We start from the raw sequence: 20148 nt of genomic DNA on the forward strand, positions 1-20148 counted from the left end.
ATGCAGAATAATTGGGTTTTTAAGGCCAGATCGCTTCCTCTCTGGTAATGTTGCCGTTTTCCTACTGCAGTCGTGTTGCATCTGACCCAGTCCCACAGGTGTAACCCACAACTAAACTGTGGTCATGTGACTTGTTTTATCCTCCATCAAATGAACATTGTAAAACAGCAATAGATTTTAAACCAAACATCGGTTTTAAAGGTGTATGTTGACAAAGTTACCTTTCTTAACATCTTAGTGTGCTTTTAATTAGTTTTAACAACAATATGAATTCAAACATTTATGAAATGACGACAAAATCTAATTTATTTTTATTTAACCAGATAAAAGACCCACTGAGATCGAGACCTCTTTCACAAGGGTGACCTGGCCAAGAGAGGCAGCAGCAAATGTCAAACTAAAAAAACAGACAAAACAATAACAACAAACATTAAAATATTAAATACAATACAGGAGTCATTTTTACAGTAACAAGGATTTCTGTTGCCGATATCTTAAAATAGAGCGGAAGGCCTCCAATTAAACAAATTTTGACAATTTCAGTTTAGATTGGAGGGCATTCCAAGCAGAGGGGGCAGAGTAACTGGAAGCTTTTTTACCCATTTCAGTTCGAACACGATGAGTCAAGAAAAAACAAAATGTCATGAGATCGTAGGGCATAACGGCTAATGACTAACTTGGAACTAGATTTCTCAAAATTACTGTCTTTGGAAAGTTACAGTTTTCGTAGCATAAAGTGTGGATATTTATAAAGATATTTGTGTAATTTTAGCTTCATGTATTAAGCACTTTTCAAGCGAAAATGTTTGGTGGTCTGACGTGAATCTATCCAAATAGCAACAAGTTCGTAAGTTCAGCTACCATCATGAAATGTGTTGGAGTTTTGCAGGCATCATCATTTCTTGAAATTCAATATCCAGATACTGAATGGCTCCTACAAATCTCTGCAGTAAATACATAAATGACTCTTCAAGGAGTTGAATCTCTGCTCTGCTGTTTCCTCACAGTTCTGTCCTCATGAGTCCATTTTCAGTAAAATTTAGATTCCATATTTGATGTCATCCAGTATTAGTCCATCTGTTGAGCATCAGCATCCTGTCGGCACGGTAACAGTTCATCAGTTTGTTTGAGCGGCTCATCCAGTGCCTCCAGACATCTTCCCAGGATGCACCTCTCCTCCTGCCGCAGTGACATCACCACCTCCAGCTGCTCTCTGATTGGCTGCTCGCTCTGTTGGAGGAGGTTTGAGATCTAAAGAACAGAAAAAAGTCAGTCAAGACATCTGGTAAATCACTGGGAAGCAGTTTGGTTTGTGTGCTCACCTTATCTAAAGCCCTAAATGTGTCCTGTAGAAGTCTCTGACAGAGAATCTTCGCTGTTCGAATGATCCACTGTTCTTTTTCTTCACACAGCGTCTGACCGAGCAGTACTGTCTTCCACTGGTGGCTGAAAATACACACAGAAACACAAGCAGTCACTGAGTCAGAACCTACAATACTGGACAAGCAGATTAAATAATCTCTGATTATGGGTGAAAAAAAGTTGATTTAAATTGCATACAGCAGAAAACTGCTTCAACTGCATTCTCTTTAGATCAACTGACAAATCCCTGATAAATACACTGAAAATACATTTAACAACTTTTACTTCTGGAAAAATGTGAAGACAAAACGTCGGCGTCACTTTTAAGCAGATAACAATGAAACCTATTTATAAAGCACATTTAAAAACAGCAAAGTTTGAATAAACTAAAAGACATAGAACATAGCAAGTACAAGACAAACATGCACTTGTTTTTAATAATTTGCCTGTCAACATAATCTTTTCATTAGTTTTTTTGCTAGCGTTTTCATTGTGTTTGACCTGTGTAGTTTTGTAACTGCTTTGTATTTGCTCTTGAATATCTTGGCCAGAATTCCCTTGAAAAACACTGCACTTGTGCCTGAACTTTAGAACATCCAGTGATATTTTTGCAAGAATATTGTTGCTGAAATGTGGAAAAATCTTCCCTGAATCACTTTACATAATTCAAAGTAGGGTCATTCCGTGTGGTTTCACCAGATGGTGGTTGCTGCACCATCTTCAAATTAGTCCTAAATTTGCATGCCATTAGATAGTCACAAAAGTATTTTCTATGCAAAATTGTAGGCCTGTAGCTCAAATAGTTTCTGAGTTGTGGGGGTCTGAAATTATCAGAATTTGGGCTATAAAAAGCCTCGCCAGCGTTTTTTGCATCTTTAAGTGGTTATTTCTCAGCCTCTAGACATACCAGAGAGCTGTGAGTTGGTAAACAAGGCCTCTGCATGTAGCTAGTGCCCCACAAACATCCCCAGGTGTTTCCCTACACTCTGCAGGCCATGGGGGTTTGATAAAAATGCTAAAAATTAAGACATACCTACTCACGAGTGGGGTTTGGGACCTTAAAAGTACTAGAAATACTGCACAGAAGTGTTCTAACACCCCTGGGTTCCATTCTACACAAACTTGTGTGATAACTTAGCAAACTAGGGCTTTCTAGGTACCTCAGTTTGGAAAATATGAGCTCCCAAAGTTGGACAAGATTTTTAATTGGCTATTTTTGGTGGCAAAAATCTCAGTGTGGGACAGGTACCAGAGACCCCAAATTTTTCTACAAGACAGTTCCATCTGTCTTCTATCACTGCACAAAAAAGCAGCAGGGTTATATTTAATTTGTATGTGTGTGTTAAAATTACATGTATGCATTGCAAATGGGTGTCAACATGTCATGATATCTACAGGTATGGCTCTAAACTAGACCTTGTGACACAAAAAGGGCGTTACACTTTTTTGCTTTTCAGTACTTTAAATTGGGATACAAGTATTAGTAGTCACTCCAATGGTAGTATTATGTATGTTTTGTTCTTTTTGAAATGTTAGTTGTTAAAGGTGACGACCTTCAAAAAGTGTAATGCCCTTTTTGTGTCACAAGGTCTAGTTTAGAGCCATACCTGTAAATATCATGACATGTTGACACCCATTTGCAGTGCATACATGTAATTATAACATACACATACAAATTACATGTACTAACTTGAATTCAGGGAGCTCTGTAGTAGTTTATGGTTGATTAATTTAAAAATAACAACAATAATGTTGAATTTTACAGTATCAGTGCAGTGGGATTAAACATGTTAAATTTAATTGTACAATGTCATGATAGAAGCAAAAGAACCTATACTAAGTTATAACTTAGGTATACCTAAGTTATACCATTACACTTTTTGAAGGTAGTCACCTTTAACAACTAACATTTCAAAAAGAACAAAACATACATAATACTACCATTGGAATGACTACTAATACTTGTATCCCTGAAAAGCAAAAAACGATTTTGACATTACCCATGCCATTTTGAGTAAGAATATCTCAGTAACTACAAATATAACCCTGCTACTTTTTTGTGCAGTGATAGAAGACAGATAGGACTGTCTTGTAGAAAAAATTGGGGTCTCTGGTACCTGTCCCACACTGAGATTTTTGCCACCAAAAATAGCCAATTAAAAATCTTGTCCAACTTTGGGAGCTCATATTTTCCAAACTGAGGTACCTAGAAAGCTCCAGTTTGCTAAGTTATCACACAAGTTTGTGTAGAATGGAACCCAGGGGTGTTAGAACACTTCTGTGCAGTATTTCTAGTACTTTTAAGGTCCCAAACCCCACTCGTGAGTAGGTATCTCTTAATTTTTAGCATTTTTAGCAAGCCCCCATGGCCTGCAGAGTGTAGGGAAACACCTGGGGATGTTTGTGGGGCACTAGCTACATGCAGAGGCCTTGTTTACCAACTCACAGCTCTCTGGTATGTCTAGAGGCTGAGAAATAGCCACTTAAAGATGCAAAAAATGCTGACGAGGCTTTTTATAGGCCAAATTCTGAAAATTTCAGACCCCCACAACTCAGAAACTATTTGAGCTACAGGCCTACAATTTTGCATAGAAAGTACTTTTGTGACTATCTAATGGCATGCAAATTTAGGACTAATTTGAAAATGGTGCAGCAACATCTCCAAGGTATATCTGGTCATTTCACCTGGAATGACCCTGTACTATTTCTTGTGCATTTTTATCTGACAGTGTAACTGTAAGCACTATTTGGTCCAACTTGCTAAGATTGCCAGTGTAAATTTTACAAAAAAAACTCAGATGCTGTGGTGCTGCTACTGCATTTAAAACCTTAAAAAACAAACAATAAAGCTTAGAATTAGTCCAAAAAGAGATAGGACTCCAGTGGAGGGAGGGCAGTACTTTTGTTATTGTGGTCAAACCTTCAACATGTGAGTGTTTTTGTGAACTTACTACATCGTTTGTGGCAGAGAAAACAGTCTGAGCGCCGTCAGCAGCCTCCAACTGGGACCTTCGCTGGAAATAGTCAGATTTCTAACAGCGACAGAGACAAATCTGCAGTTAGTTTATGCAGAAACCAGCTACTGGTAGAATTTTTACCAGGGTTTAGAGATCAATTGGGTGATGAATTTAAAGTCTTACTGAAGGAAATTGTTTTCTCTGAGGAACTTGATCTTCTGATCCAACCTCCTGTCAGCTTTTAAAACATCACAGAGCAGATCTGAAGGAATAAACAGTTTAAATTTTACTACACAGTACTTTTAAAAACACTGTACAATACATATTTTTCAACATATACAAGAATATCTGCTCTTTGGGTATATTTCTATTTAATCTGTGCAATACAGATAATGGTCTGGACAATACTACTGATATTTGAGAGTACTTATGCATATTTTTTAAATTATTTTTATGCATGTTTTGGTTTATTTTTATTTTACACTACATTCCATAAATGTTTGCACCATCCTTGCTACTGTAACACTGCAAATTTCCCCACTGTGGGATAAAAAAGGCTTTTCTAATTAAAATACTACAATTAGATTTTTCTGTCATTTAAGCGGTCTACAGTTTACCTATGTCCACGTAAATGACGCTGTGAGGATTGTTGCTGCAGACGAAGCCGTATTCTAACAGTAGTCGCTGATTGTCATGGCAACCGTAGTTAATAAAGGCCTGATGGAAGCGGCGAGTCCCACAAACACTCCTGATCTCGTAACACCTTGTCACATCATTGAAACTGGCTTCAACCTGACAGAAAAATACAATTATTTCTCAACATGTATATCGTGTATTTGAATAAGTAAACAGGTGGGTCTGTTACCTGGACGTCAGCTCTGTGGTTCAGCAGGTCCAGAAATGGAGCTAAAGCAAAGTGATCTGGTCCAGACAAGAAGCTGCTGGGCCGATGAGACATGAAGACGGAGCGAGTGTTGACGCTGCACCAGGCCCATCTACAGGAGGAGGGGACAGATTTACATTTTCTCAAAGATGGGCTGAAATAAACTGAACATTTAGACTGAAAAAGAGGCACAAAGTGTTTAACATGTTTGTGGACCTGAAAGCCTCATAGGTCAACACGTCCTCTGTAGGCTGATTCAGCACAGGCTGCAGAGACCTGAAAAAGATTATAACTTAACAGAATATTCACATATATGAAGATAAAGAAGATGCTCCCTTAAATAATTATATACACTACCAGTCAAAAGTCTGGACACACCTTCTCATTTATTTTTTTTTATTTTCATGACTATTTACATTGTAGATTCTGACTGAAGGCATCAAAACTATGAATGAACACATATGGAATTATAGCAAACAAGTGTGAAATAATTCAAAACATGTTTTATATTTTATATTCTTCAAAACAGCCACCCTTTGCTTTGATTACTGCTTTACACACTCTTGGCATTCTCTCAAAGACCAAATCAATCATCAACAGATCAGTTCAGTAAAAACAGGACAGAGTTCAGCTAATTGTGTAAATAAACTCCGCTAATTTGTTCTAAAACAGAACCTGCAGAACCTGAACTCACTTGAAGAAGTCCTGATTGGAGGAGAACATTTCCTGCACCGCCTCCCTCTGCTCTAAGCCCCGCCTCCTCACACAGGCGGGCAGAGCAGCCATGACGTCATCGCCGTAGTACACGGGACAGGTGTAGGAGGTGGGCAGCAGGTCGACATAGGGGAACCAATCAGAGGCGTCCCCTTGGTGACGCTCAAAAACCAGGAAGACACAGAGAACCAGGAGGGGAGAAAGACGAGGCTTCCAGCTGTGGAGGGAGAAATAGTCTGATTGAATCTCATCTGAGAGCCAGGTAGAAGGACGCACAGGTGAACAATTAAACTCTGATAGGTGAGCCTGGACAGGTGAGGACTATCAGGTTCCTGCATGTCAGAAAAATGAGGATTCAGCGTAAAAATCTGCAATATATTTACATTTGTCTCTCACCTTTTGATATATTCTCCCAGGCAGCTGTTCAGGACAGTCGAGGTGGTGAGGAGACACGACTCAGGCAGAGAGATCACCAGATGACCGGGCTGACAAACAAAACAGAGACATGATTGAATTCTTAAACACAATTATTCTAACTTTCATAAAGCATCGCTGTTTAAAAAATTAAAAGGATTTATTACAATATGCAGCAATGAACAAGTTGCCACTGCAAAATAGCCTTTTATATGCTCTTTATTATTTCTATTTTTATAATTTACTTAGACTTCTAACACACTTTATTATAAATACCAGCACAATTTTGCACCTTATCTCTTCTCACAGCTTCCATTTATATAACAAGATTTAAGAACAAAACTGATACAGCACATTTTTTAAACATTCAAAGATGATTTATAACAGTAATACAAAAGATAAATAAAAAGGAGCAAGGACCATACTGTTGTGAAAACCAGTATTTAAAAAAAAGCACGTGCTGCAGAAAGTTCAAAATGTCTCATCATTCCGAGGTTGGCATTGTTGAATATACAAAGTACAGTGCAGTAAAGGGGATGTGCAGAAAAACGGGGTAAAAAAAAGTGCAATGTTTATGGTGTTTGGTATGAATAGTTTAAATTTAGATCAAATTGTCCAGAATGATTCTGAAAATAGTCCAACATGACAAAAATACGTTCAAAATGAGCTCAAATATGTTCACAAAAAGGTCCAAAATGATTAATGAATGAATTTATTAAAATATGGCCAAATTATATGCAGCTTGTCCAGATTGATTAAAATTTCAAAAAAATGATGTTCAAAATGATCTAAAATCCAGAATGATCGTAAAACATCTATTTTTGTGTCTATCTGCTGTACTGATGAAGTTCTGAGGCTCAGAAATGATGGAAAAAGTCCATGAAAAAGTAAGAAATCTGGACCCACTTCTACGGACTTTAAGGACCTGTAACCTTCTAAGTGAGACTAAACTCAAAGACTTGAAGCAAGAATGGAGAAGAGTATACCTACCCACCAATTTATTAAAAGTTTCAGCTCAACATTTCACCCCAAAGCTTGTTTAACAAGCTTTTTACTGCATAGTTTGATTTAATGCACATTATTGAGGTGCTTCATTGGACAGTTTATTAAAATACAACAGGCCACCAGAAAACAAAACAGTGGCGGAACTTGTGAATCAAACTGGAATGGAAACTACTTGACAAATTAGATCAATCATCGTAACAATATTACTTAAAGCCTTATCGATGCTGGATTTATGGGGCTGATATTGTTTTATAGGAAATAAAAGAATTCCGATATAGCAACCGATGTTCTCCTTTGAGGTTGAGGTCAAGATTCCATTTATTACCATATAAGAAGTGTCTAAATACCAATAAAAAAACACCACAAAGCAGGTAATAAAAGTATTGAACTGCCTGTGTAAAATATGATTACCTTGATAGCTCTGAGAGTCTGAAGTCCTCGACCTGTGTCTGGATGAAGAAAAGTTTTATGACACATTTAAAGAATGGAACGTCACTTATTCTGTGTGCTGATGCTGCTGACAGGTTTTGTTAAACTCCAGATAATGTGGAGATGAAGCAGAGTTTTACCGGTGAAGACGGCCGGCTGCAGCAGAGTGGAGGAGAATCCTCGCTGGTGAAGAAACTTCATCAGTCTGACGTACTGAGACAGGTGACGTAAAGAGGCTGAAGACGAAAAAGAAGAAGAAGGAGGAGGAAGAGAAGAATGAGAAGGAAAAGAAGGAGAAAGAGAAGAATCAGAAGAAGAACAAGAATGAGAAGGAGAAGAAGGATAAACAGAAGGACAAGGACAAGAAGAAGAAGGAGAGGAAGGAGGAGAAAGGAGAGAAGAACAAAAAGAAAAAGAAGGAAAAGAAGAAGATAAAGAAGAATTAAAAGGAGGAGAAGAAGAAGATGAAGGAGGAGGAGAGAAGGACAAAATGAAGAAGAAGGAAAAGAAGGAGGAGAGAAGGAGGAGATGAAGAAAATGAAGGAGAAGGAGGAGAAGGAGGAGAAGAAAAATAAGGAAAGGAAGAAGGAGAAGAAGAATGAGGAGGAGAAGAAGGAGCAGAAGGAGAAGAAGACAAAGGAGAAGAAGGAAAAAAAGGAGAAAAAGAAGAAGAAAAAGAAGGAAAAGAAGGAGAGAAAAGGAGGAGGAGAAGAAGAAGTTTGTAATGAAGCAGTTTACAGCAGACAAATACTGTGGGAAATCAGAAAACTCTTTCTACCTGACTGGAGGGAGTTTTCATGTTTCTCTCTCCTCGTCCTGGAAGCTCGTCCAGCTCGTCGTCTTCGACCCGTCATGGTCCCACATGGACCTGTGAGACAATGAATACAACTCAACAGGCACCAGGATTATCTACATGCAAATTACTAAAGTAAAATTTTCAACTAGATCAAAACCTAAAAAAAACTCAATAGACAGAGACAAATATAATAGTGTATAGATTTTTTAAAAAGGTGCTACAATTCACTCCCCAGTCTCTCTTGTATAATCATTCCAGATTTCAGTCTGTTTATATAAAATGATTTCAGATCTGGACTTACGTATTTCAGATGTAAGAAGTGAAACTTCCTTTTCCCCGCCTATTCTGACATATAATAACGCGTTCACAAATCAGTCTCTGTGCAAAGCATTCCAGCTTTGGTTAAAATGTCAAAACACAGTTTGACATCATCAAAATGTGGGGGGGAAAAATAAAATTTGGTCACTTAGTGCTGCAAGTTCAATTGTACTTAAATTGTCGTTTGACTACAGAATATGAAGCATTTCAAGAAGAACAAAAACAAAAAATAGAGACTAGTACAGTAACTTCACTGTTAGTAATGTTTTATTACATGTCAAACCACAGTTATAGCTTTGTATGAACAAGACAAACATCAGGTAAACCTCAATTTGAGCCTTTAGTTTATAACGAAGCCCTCCTTTTTCTCCTTACAGCACAAAAACACAGAATTCATAAATTTATCAACTACCTACAGATCACAGTCAATAAAAATACAAATAAAATACCTACAAACTTTCCTCAGCGGTATCTGATTATGATCTTCCACCGTCGCTCCATGATCAGCCCTCTGACCATGCGTTCCGCTTGTTTTTCCGGGTATGCGCACTGATCCTGCGCATAACTCCGCCCAGCTTCCTGCCTATCATAATGAAAATCTTCTATATATAACTATGTTTTTCCCCTTTTGCTCTGGTTTCATGTTCTTCAGTCCTTCATATCAGCTGATTTTCTGCTGCAGCTCCTTTATTCCCTCTTCAGCTTCTTCACAGCAGCTTTAATCGGCAGAACAACAGCAGCTTCAAGTAAGAACCAGTTTTATTGCTTAAGGTTGAAGTTTAATTTAACACCATAGTTGCAAAACGAACCTGCAAAACCAGCGGTCAAACGTCATAACAGTACTGAAAGTACGTTATTATCGTAGCTTTTATTGTTTTTTATTATTGAGTTTACACATTACAGCTAATGCATAATACACTCTTTAATTATTTAAATCACATTTATTTGTTATAATTAAGGTTAAATTAACATAAAAGTTGCAAAACAAACCTGCAAAATTCCTCCAAAGCCAGCAGTCCAAGGTCATAACAGTGCTGAAAGTATGTAGTAGTAGTTTATTGTTTTTTATTTTTCAATTCACACATTAAAGCTAAACGCATAATAAAGCAGACAGTTCAAATTCAAGGTTAATTTACCAAAAAGGTTGAAAAATTAACCTGCAAAATTACTGCAAAACCAGTGCAGACAGTAGTAGTAGTTTATTGCCTTTTTAGTGATTAAATTGTCATTTTAAAATACAAATAGTTGCACATCTCGTTTTTTGATTATAATTGAAAGCAGATTTATTGCACAGTTTCTTTACTTGTACTGTTTTATGTCACACAATGGTCATTTTTATGATTTGTAGATGCTATATTTGTGCTTTTCTGTATTATTAGATAAATACATTTGAATTTCTCTCCCTGAAATTGTCATCATGACTCAGCCAAATCTTAACCTTAACCCTACATGCCTGATAACATTGCTTCTGTGCCAGAGTTTACTTGGGAGAGAAACAATGGAGTCGCTGTGCCACAAGTATTAATGCTGATTTGTGTGTTTAATATTTGACCTCACACCTTTCTTAATCTTTTGGCAGACATGTCGGTGAAGGTTGCCGTAGTAACAGGAAGCAACAAGGGCATCGGATTGGCCATCGTCCGAGCGCTCTGCAAGCAGTACCAGGGCGACGTTTACCTCACATCCAGAGACGTGTAGGTCGCTCACCTGGTCACACCTGCACAGGAACATGTTGCAATGTGCATGATTTCATCTTTTTGCATTTATTTTTTCATGTTTAACAAATACCCTCGAAAACCTGGTTTCGAATCTTAATTTTGTGGTTAAATGTAATATTCCACACAGGTTTTTCCAGTTATTAAGACTTTCACTTCATAAAACAACTCTGCTATTTTGCTTCATCAAGAATGTGAAGCTGTTATGTAATTAGATTTAATCGCTTTCATCATGACTTATTGCCTCCTTCCAGTTTGAAACCTGTTTGAAGAGCTCAGGTGGAAGTACAGAACATCAAAATCTCCAACTTTGGCTGATAATAAATGACTAAAAGTAGCTGAAAATGTGTTTTAGGACCTTTGAAATAAAAAAACTGAGTGGCACTAACTGAAAAACACTGGAAAGAGAGAGGGAAAGAGAGAGCAACTGCCACCACGTGACGTTAAATACGGAGGTCGTTACAAAAACAAAGCAGTACTAACAGAAAAACACTGCAGATCTGTGTCTTATGATGATAAAATGACAGTAAATAAGAGTTTTTTCTCTTGTTTTAGTGGTCGTGGTGAGGAAGCCGTGAAGTCTTTGTCCTCTGAGGGACTGAATCCAAAGTTTCATCAGCTGGACATCAATGATCTGAGCAGCATCACAGCTGCAGCAGCTTTCTTCAAAGAGAAATACGGAGGAGTCGACATCCTCATCAATAACGCTGCAATCTTATTCAAAGGTGAGAATGAATGGAGACACTGATGAATATTAAACTGCACTGAAACACTGATGCTTATTATAAAATAGAACTTTATTAAGAGACAAGTCAGTCAATTAAAAAATTGGAAAAATGACAACAAATTAAATGACTAATTAGCTTGATTAGTAGTCATATCAAACAAGGGAACTGGGCAATTTGTGATTAGATTGGGGATCATTATGTCCAGGTAATGATAATTGTTCTTTGGGGTCCTAATGACTTTTTGGGTGTCTTAATGATAGGGGGTTGATCTGTAGGGTCTTGTTCCATGACCAGATGTCTTCTAATTAGGAAACATATGTTGTGACCTCATACTTATCCAAAGCATATAAATATGATCTCTGATTGCTGTTCGGGGAGATTCATTTGGCCGAATTCTCCCAGACAGTCTCTCTGTCTGAACGATGCTGTTCTTCCTTATAATAAACTTATTATTAAGCAAGTCAGTGTCAACGAACGTTTCTTCTCCACCTGCACTTCACGAACATCAGAGAAACTATGACACCATACAAGTGATGCTGCGTTTCTATATTAAAGTGTTCTTTTGTTGTTTGTTTCTCTCCAGTTCTGGGCTCATTTTGCTGTGCTCATGTGTAGCATGCATGTTAATGAACTGTTGTGAAAAGAGTGTTTTTAAAAACTTAGGATCCAAGAAGCCTTGAATCACAGTTAATTGTGTTCTTTTAGACAAACTTCTCTTATGAACATTACACTTTTTGCAGTTTTGACTGTTGTGCATCTACGTCACAATATCGATGTCATGGAGCCCTGAGTGCTTTTATTTTCCTAACAAAAGTCTAGCCTTCATGAAAGAATTACTGTCAGATATTCTTTACATTTGCAACTATAAAGTAATGACAGCATGTTCACTCTTTCTTTACAGAGGGAGACACGACTCCGTTTGCTGTCCAGGCTGAAGTGACCCTGAAGACGAACTTCTTCGCCACCAGAGACATGTTGACTCACTTCCTGCCGCTCATCAAAGTCAGAGGTATGAGCACACAGATTTAGTTTGCCGTCTGCTCAAATCAACACATCAGTGTCCTTAAAAAATTATGAGAATGCACAAAAATGGCATCATCATGCTGTAGATTGGAAGTCTTAGCAGAAATGGGTAGACTTTACAGAACTGAAAAAAGGATGAATGCTCGAAAGATACTTGAAGAAAAGCAACAGTCTACCTTTAAATACAACAATTACCAAAAGAAAACAGACAAGAAAAGTCTGGAGTGGCTTCAGGACAAGTCTTCTAGGGTGATCCAACCTAAGTCCAAAAGTGAAACCACAGAGCATTTCAGTAGAACCCAGAACTTTGGTAATTAACAAATGTAGTAAACTGCTCAAATCCAAATGTGCAAAGTTTACAGAAACTAAAGAAGAACCTAAGAAAAGTCAAAGCTCCACCTGCTGCCAAACAAAGAAACACTAAAACTTAACCTCTATGAATGATTTTTAACCCTCCTGTCGTCCTGCGGATCAACTTGACCCTTTTAAAGTTTTAAAAATGTGGAAAAAAAAAAAAATTAGTAAAGTTTTTGAACATTTTTTGGTGGGAAAAAAAACAAATTAAAAAAAATGTTTAAGAGCTTTCAGAAACAAATCAGCCAAAATCCAACAAATTTTGCTGTCAGATTTGGGGATTTTAATTTTTTCTTAAACTTTCAGGAATTTTCTTCCTGAAGATTTTGCAGTTTTTTTTTTATAAATTTGGGGAAATTTTTTTTCAGAATTTTTGGACTTTTTTCAGACAAGGCAACAACATTTTTTGGTAAGGACAACACAAGGGTTAAAACAAAACACATTTTTACTGGAGTGTATAACGACAAGCAAACATTTTATTCATTCTAAAATTTTATATAGAACTTTATAACGTGCACTTTCTGAACTTTGATTTCTAACCATTGTGTTTCTAATTACTCTGCCAAGGCGTGGCGGAGTTACGTGACGATCGGCGTACGTTTGTTTGTGAATCTGTTAGTCTGTGAATCTGTCTGTCTATGTGCAACATTACTCAAAAACACAGCAACAGACTTGGATGAAATTTTCAGGGAAGGTCAGAAATGACAAAAGGACCAAGTGATTAAATTTTGGCATTGGTATTGGTTGTTGGAATAATAGCCCTGGACACACCTCACAGAGGTTTAAAAGCTGAGACAACACCAACCACCACCAGAACTGAAGAAGCCTCTTGGATGAGAGGTGAAACGTCTTCAAGGAACTTTCTTAAAGTCCAGTGGATTGATTTAAACTACTTTGGATAACCATGACCTGGATGAATGAGAACCTACACGGACATCGGCCATGATTTATCAGATGGAAATCACACAAAGAGCCCTGCGACAGACTGGCGACCTGTCCAGGGTGTCCCCTGCCTCTGCCCGAGTCAGCTGGGATAGGCTTCAGCACCCCCTGCGACCCTAATGAGGATAAAGCGGTGTATAGAGAGAAATCACACAAAGAACAAATGATTAAACTGTGGGGTGTTTCTCATCAATTCCTGCCGACCGCTACATATTTAGCTCATGTATGAAGCAAACCCCAGTCAGACATGTTAAGTTCAGCCATCAGCCTGATTGTGAACACAAATTTATCTTTCCGTCCTTCCATCATTTCTTCACCGTAACACCTTGTCCCGCTAGGTGCTTATAAGTTTAAACACATCCTTTACAAGACAGCAACAGCGTTGCAACTGTTACCTGATTTTATTTTTATTTATTTTATTTAATTTTAATTATTTATTTTAATTATGGTACTGCACAGTGGGAAAAGTGGTTACCACTTTCGCCTTGCAGCAAGAAGATCCCCGGTTCAAATCCCGGCCTGGGCCTGGGATCTTTCTGCATGGAGTTTGCATGTTCTCCCTGTGCATGTGTGGGTTCTCTCCGGCTTCCTCCCACAGTCCAAAAATATGCTGAGGTTAACTGGTAACTCTAAATTGTCCGTAGGTGTGAATGTGAGTGTGATTGTTTGTCTGTATATGTAGCCCTGTGATAGATTGGCGACCTGTCCAGGGTGTCCCCTGCCTTCACCCCAATCAGCTGGGATAGGCGACCCTAGTGAGGATAAAGCGGTATAGAGAATGGATGGATTTATTTTAGTTATTTATTTTATCTTATTTTATCTACCAGCGATTATTTTATACTTGTTTTATTGTGTTGTGGTTTTAATGTATCTGTAATCTCGATGGCATTGGAAATGAGGGAAACCTCAATGTCCTTTCTAGAATATATCAAGGTTTGAATCCACTGTATCTGATAACAACTTTTTAGTTTTTTAAGCATTTAAGATGCTGATTATCAAGGTTTGTTGAACAGTTATGAGCTTCAAACGTCCTGTATTTTGTGTTTCAGGTCGTGTTGTGAACGTCTCCAGCCTTGGCGGTTCTTGGGCTTTGAAAGACTGCAGTCCGACTCTGCAACAGCGATTTCGTAGCGAGGACATAACGGAGGAGGAGCTGGTTGGGCTGATGCAGAGATTTGTTGCTGAGAGCCAGAAAGGAAAACACAAGGAAGACGGCTGGCCAGAAACAGCATACGGAGTTTCGAAAACTGGCCTGACGGTGCGACTGAGTACATTTTAGTGTCTTAAAATGTGATGCCACATTTATAGAAATAATGATTCTAAATGTATGTTTCTTTGCAGACTTTGTCCATGATTCAGGCTCGTCGTCTGTCCAAGGAGCGACCAAATGATGGGGTAAATCAAACTTTTAATCAAACTTTCAATAGGCTGAAGATATAAAGCGCAGTAGAAATACTGTCAAATGCAATTTTTGAGGGTGTTGTATCCAGTTTTGTAATCAATATAACCAACATCAGATATGCAGACGACACAGTGTTGCTTGTCAACAACATCCAGTCACTGCAGGTAGTGATAGACTCTCTTTCTGCGGCACATGTAATACATATGGGATGGAGTTAAATGCCAAAAAACAAAAACGATGTGTGTTAGCAAGACAACACCAGAGAATTTTGTAATCAAGGTTAAGACCAAGTTTTGGGAATGAAGCGAATTCCTTCGTAACATTAACATTTCACTGAAGCTAAGACGGTAGAGATGTTATGTGTTTTCTGTAGTAGCCTATGGATGTGAGGCATGGCAGTTCACAAAAAACATCCAGAAGAGAATACAGTCCTTTGAGATGTGATGCATTAGGAGAACGAGTGACAGACATGGAAGCCTAGTGTGTGATCGAATGCAAAGGAAAATTAGTTATGCTGCCCATGTTCTGCGGTGGCAGTGCTGGAAAACTCCCTAATGTGCAACATGAAGACAGAGAGGTAAATGGAGTGATGACATCAAGAGGTGGAGGGCAACAGACTGAAGCACTGAAGCAAAGAGAGCTGCAGAGAATTGATACAAATGGAGATCTATGGTGGCCAACCTTCGGAATGAAAATGGCACATGATGATGATGATGATGATGAGCAGCTGAATATAAAAACTCATCTTTCGCTTTGACTATGTAATTTAAAAAAACAAATTATATTATTATTGATCTTCCTCAACCAAAAATTCTGTTTACTTGTTCAATTTTCGCAGATTTGTTTTTTGGATTTTGTTGCATCGGTTGTGGCTGCACAGTAGAATAGTGGTTAGCACTTTTGCCTTGCGGCAAGAAGATCCGTGGTTCGCGTCGCGGCTTCCCCGGGATCTTTCTGCATAGAGTTTGCATGTTCTCCCTGTGCATGTGTGGGTTCTCTCCAGGTACTCCGGCTTCCTCCCACAGTCCAAAAATATGCTGAGGTTAATTGAGTACTCTAAATTGCCCGTAGGTGTGAATGTGAGTGTGATTGTGTGTCTGTATGTGTAGCCCTGCGACAGACTGGTGACCTGTCCAGGGTGTCCCCTGCCTTCACCCGAGTCAGCTGGGATAGGCTCCAGCCCCCCCGCGACCCTAGTGAGGATAAAGCGGTGTATAGAGAGTGGATGGAGGGATGTATCGGTTGTTCCTCCTGCCAAGCTAATTAGACCTTTTACTGTAATTTCATTTTGTTTTTTAAATCTGTGATTTCATGATGATGATGATGATGATGATGATGATGTGTCTGAATAAGTCTCATTTCCAACCTAACTTTATAATTGTGTGTTCTTTCCAGATCCTGCTGAACGCCTGCTGTCCAGGGTGGGTTCGCACCGACATGACGAGTGACAAAGCAACAAAGTCACCAGATGAGGGCGCCATCACTCCGGTGTATCTGGCCCTGCTGCCTCCTGGAGCCACAGAGCCTCATGGGAAGTTTGTTTCTGACAAAGAGGTTCAGCCGTGGTGAAAATATTCAAGAAAACTCAGCGTGCAACTGTCGATGTCTCATCTTAAGCAGCTAATTTCCACAAAATTTGAATGCAAAGTATTTTTTTACCCCGAAAAAGTAACACAATATAACTACAGAACAAGCAATGACATAATGGTTTTAACACTTGATTGTATTAAAACCAAAATATTATTTCAGGATATTCTTTGAATTTGTGTGTGTTTGTGCATCTGTCTGCTGAGTTAAAAGAATTAACAAAGGTGCTGTATTCATAAAATGATTCATTGTCAGTTTGCATGGTACATGGAAAAACATAACTTTACATGAACCAGAATGCAATTATTTTGTTACAGTAAGACACTTTAACATTGAGATTTTATGATTTCATGTCAGAGCATTAAATGAATTTTAAATGAGAAAGATTTTCTTAAAATATGGATGAACAAGTAAACACACTAGACTGCAATGTGAAATACTTTTGATACTTCACTGAATAAAAGTATAAATGCAGCTTGTAAATGTTCTTTATTTGTGACTCAGATTTCTGCCCATTGTGCACCAACAGGTTTTGAGATCTGACATTGGATTCATACTTATTACCCAGTTTTAAGAAGATTAATAGAATCTGATAATAGAAAATACTGTATTTACATTATCTGTAGAAAAAAAAATGTTTAGAACACCCTGTTTTTATGCTTTTAACATTAAATCATGGTTAATTTAATTTTGGATTTTTGACAAGAATTTATTTTTTAAAAAGTTTTTCATGTCAAAGAGAAAACAGATTTGAACTAAGCAATTTTCAGCTAAATATTTAGCAGTTTTTTTTTTTTTTTTAAATCTAGCAGTGAGGCATTCATTTAAAGGGATAGACTCATTGAATTAATTTGTAGAGTGCACATACAGTATGGAGCTGGTATGAGGTGGACATACTGTGTGTCCAGGAGACCAGGTGGAAAGGTACTAAAGCTAGAAGTCTAGGAACAGGGTTCAAGTTGTTCTATCATGGTGTAGATAGGAAGAGAAATGGAGTAGGAGTTATCTTGAAGGAGTTTGTTAGGAATGTCCTGGAGGTAAAAAGAGTGTCAGATCGAGTGATGAGCCTGAAGCTAGAAATCGAAGGTGTGATGTTCAATGTTGTTAGTGGGTATGCTCCACAGGTAGGATGTGAGCTGGAGGAGAAGGAGAAATTCTGGTTGGACCTTGATGAAGTGATGCAGAGCATCCCTAGAAGTGAGAGAGTTGTCATTGGTGCAGAATTCAATGGACATGTTGGTGCAGGAAACAGAGATGATGAGGAGGTCATGGGCAGGTTTGGTATCTAGGAGAGGAACGCAGAAGGACAGATGGTGGTTGACTTTGCAAAAAGGATGGAAATGGCTGTAGTGAATACTTTCTTCCAGAAGAGGCAGGAACATAGGGTGACCTATAAGAGTGGAGGTAGGAGCACACAGGTAGACTACATCTTGTGTAGACGGTGTAATCTGAAGGAGATCAGTGACTGCAAAGTAGTGGTAGGTGAGAGTGTAGCCAGACAGCATAGGATGGTGGTGTGTAGGATGACCCTGATGGTGAAGAAGATGAAGAGGGCAAAGGCAGAGCAGAGGACCAAATGGTGGAAGCTGAAAAAAGGAAGAGTGTTGTATGACTTTCAGGAAAGAGTTGATACAGGCTTTGGATGGTCAGGAGGTGCTTCCAGATGACTGGACAACTACAGCAAATGTGATCAGGGAGACAGGTCGGAGAGTACTTGGTGTGTCATCTGGAAGGAAAGGAGATAATGAGACTTGGTGGTGGAATGAGGAGGTGCAGGAGTGGATCCAGAGAAAGAGGTTAGCTAAGAAGAAGTGGGACACTGAGAGGACTGAAGAGAGTAGACAGGAGTACAGGGAGATGCAGCGTAAGGTGAAAGTAGAGGTGGCAAAGGCCAAACAAGGGGCCTTACGATGACTTGTATGCAAGGTTGGACAGTAAGGAGGGAGAGACTGATCTGTACAGGTTGGCAAGGCAGAGACAGAGATGGGAAGGACGTGCAGCAGGTTAGGGTGATAAAAGATAAGGATGGAAGTGTGTTGACAGGTGCCAATAGTGTGATGGGAAGATGGAAAGAGTACCCTGAAGAGCTGATGAATGAGGAAAATGAGAGCGAACGAAGAGTAGAAGAGGTGACTGTTGTGGACCAAGAAGTAGCAAAGATTAGTAAGGATGAAGTGAGGAGGGCATTGAAGAGGATGAAGAATGGAAAGGCACTTGGTCCTGATGATATACCTGTGGAGGTATGGAAGTGTCTCGGAGAGGTAGCAGTAGAGTTTCTGACTGGGTTGTTCAACAGGATCTTAGATAGTGAGAAGATGCCCGAGGAATGGAGGAGAAGTGTGCTGGTGCCCATCTTTAAGAACAAGGGAGATGTGCAGAGTTTTGGCAACTACAGAGGAATAAAGCTGATGAGCCACACGATGAAGCTACGGGAAAGAGTAGTTGAAGCTAGACTAAGGGCAGAGGTGAACATCTGTGAGCAGCAGTATGGTTTTATGCCAAGAAAGAGTACAACAGATGCAATATTTGCTTTGAGGATGTTGATAGAGAAGTACAGAGAAGGTCAGAAGGAGCTGCATTGTGTCTTTGTAGATGACAGGGTGCCCAGAGAGGAACTGTGGTTTTGTATGAGGAAGTCTGGAGTGGCAGAGAAGTATGTGTAAGACGGCGGTGAGGTGTGCTGTAGGTGTGACAGAGGAGTTCAAGGTGGAGGTGGGACTACATCAGGGATCAGCTCTGAGCCCCTTCTTGTTTGCTATGGTGATGGACAGGATGACAGACAAGGTTAGATGTTGATGTTGCCCGTGCTGCAGATGGTGGCCACATTGAACACTTGTAAGTCAGGAAATAAAAGTTGATTGTGAGTAGAATACTTGTGACTTGGCTGGAGTTTTCTATTGCTTTTCCTTATTAAAATATTGTGTAATGAGATTGGTTCAGTCTTTATAAATAACCCTGTACTTTATTCTCCACCATGTTGGCTGACTTTCTGAGGGTGTGGATGCTGAAATAGATGGATAGAAAACCTTATTAATCCCTTCAGTGAAATTGCAGTGTTGCAGCAGAAGCTTAAATATCACAAAATACACATCTAAAACACTAATTTTAAAAATATATACTAGATATCAAAGAAGAGCATAAGATAGAACTCATAGTGTAATAGAGTCTTTTCTTGCGATTTTGTGGCAATGTTAGGATGAATGAAGGTTTTAGATGAAATCTTTGCATTTCTTTTCCACTTTAAAATATAAAATACAAATTCTGATGCGAATTTTGCTGCAGTCTGCACCAGACATGTATGTGTTCTTACATTCTATTTATGACTCTACAAAAAAAAAGAAAATTTCCAAGTATTTCAAGACTTCAAAAAAAAAAAAAAAACCCTCATCAGATAGAGACAAATAGAATAGTGTATAGATTGAAAAAAAGGTGTTACAATTCACTCTCCAGTATCTCTTGGATAATCGTTCCAGATTTCACCTTGTTTATAAAAAATGATTAAACATCTAGATTTATGTA

General features: G+C 38.6%; 3 protein-coding genes across 5 annotated transcripts in view; 2 read left to right on the plus strand and 1 right to left on the minus strand.

Moving 5' to 3' along the window:
- Positions 1-288: 288 nt before the first annotated feature.
- setd4 (SET domain containing 4) overlaps positions 289-20148 on the minus strand; it is a 32294-nt gene continuing 12434 nt past the window's right edge. The window contains exons 1-13 of one of the 3 annotated variants that reach the window (XM_022222621.2): positions 9332-9457; positions 8543-8632; positions 7905-8000; positions 7747-7784; positions 6313-6401; positions 5897-6133; positions 5419-5478; positions 5185-5314; positions 4937-5111; positions 4503-4581; positions 4314-4394; positions 1323-1446; positions 289-1251 (exon numbers count right to left, since the gene is read on the minus strand). In XM_022222621.2, the coding sequence (XP_022078313.1) occupies positions 1069-1251; positions 1323-1446; positions 4314-4394; positions 4503-4581; positions 4937-5111; positions 5185-5314; positions 5419-5478; positions 5897-6133; positions 6313-6401; positions 7747-7784; positions 7905-8000; positions 8543-8618 (1368 nt within the window). In that variant the 5' untranslated portion in view covers positions 8619-8632; positions 9332-9457 and the 3' untranslated portion in view covers positions 289-1068. Of the gene's footprint in view, positions 1252-1322; positions 1447-4313; positions 4395-4502; positions 4582-4936; positions 5112-5184; positions 5315-5418; positions 5479-5896; positions 6134-6312; positions 6402-7746; positions 7785-7904; positions 8001-8542; positions 8633-9327; positions 9458-20148 lie in introns of those variants that run through there. The other 2 variants (XM_022222622.2, XM_051959649.1) reach the window with 2 other exon arrangements.
- Positions 9484-17103, plus strand: LOC110972233 (carbonyl reductase [NADPH] 1-like). Its single transcript, XM_051959672.1, has 7 exons — positions 9484-9624; positions 10458-10572; positions 11149-11318; positions 12223-12330; positions 14690-14898; positions 14982-15035; positions 16438-17103. The coding sequence occupies exons 2-7, from the start codon at positions 10460-10462 to the stop codon at positions 16609-16611; spliced, it is 828 nt and encodes a 275-aa protein (XP_051815632.1). The 5' UTR covers positions 9484-9624; positions 10458-10459; the 3' UTR covers positions 16612-17103.
- The window catches only part of LOC127537403 (carbonyl reductase [NADPH] 1-like), a 94810-nt gene continuing 84276 nt past the window's right edge, over positions 9615-20148 (plus strand). The window contains exon 1 of the mRNA XM_051959671.1: positions 9615-9624. The gene's annotated coding sequence lies outside the window, so the exon portion shown is untranslated. The remainder of the gene's footprint in view (positions 9625-20148) is intronic.

This window comes from Acanthochromis polyacanthus, chromosome 15 (genome assembly GCF_021347895.1).
Source record: "Acanthochromis polyacanthus isolate Apoly-LR-REF ecotype Palm Island chromosome 15, KAUST_Apoly_ChrSc, whole genome shotgun sequence".
NCBI classification, from domain to species: domain Eukaryota; kingdom Metazoa; phylum Chordata; class Actinopteri; family Pomacentridae; genus Acanthochromis; species Acanthochromis polyacanthus.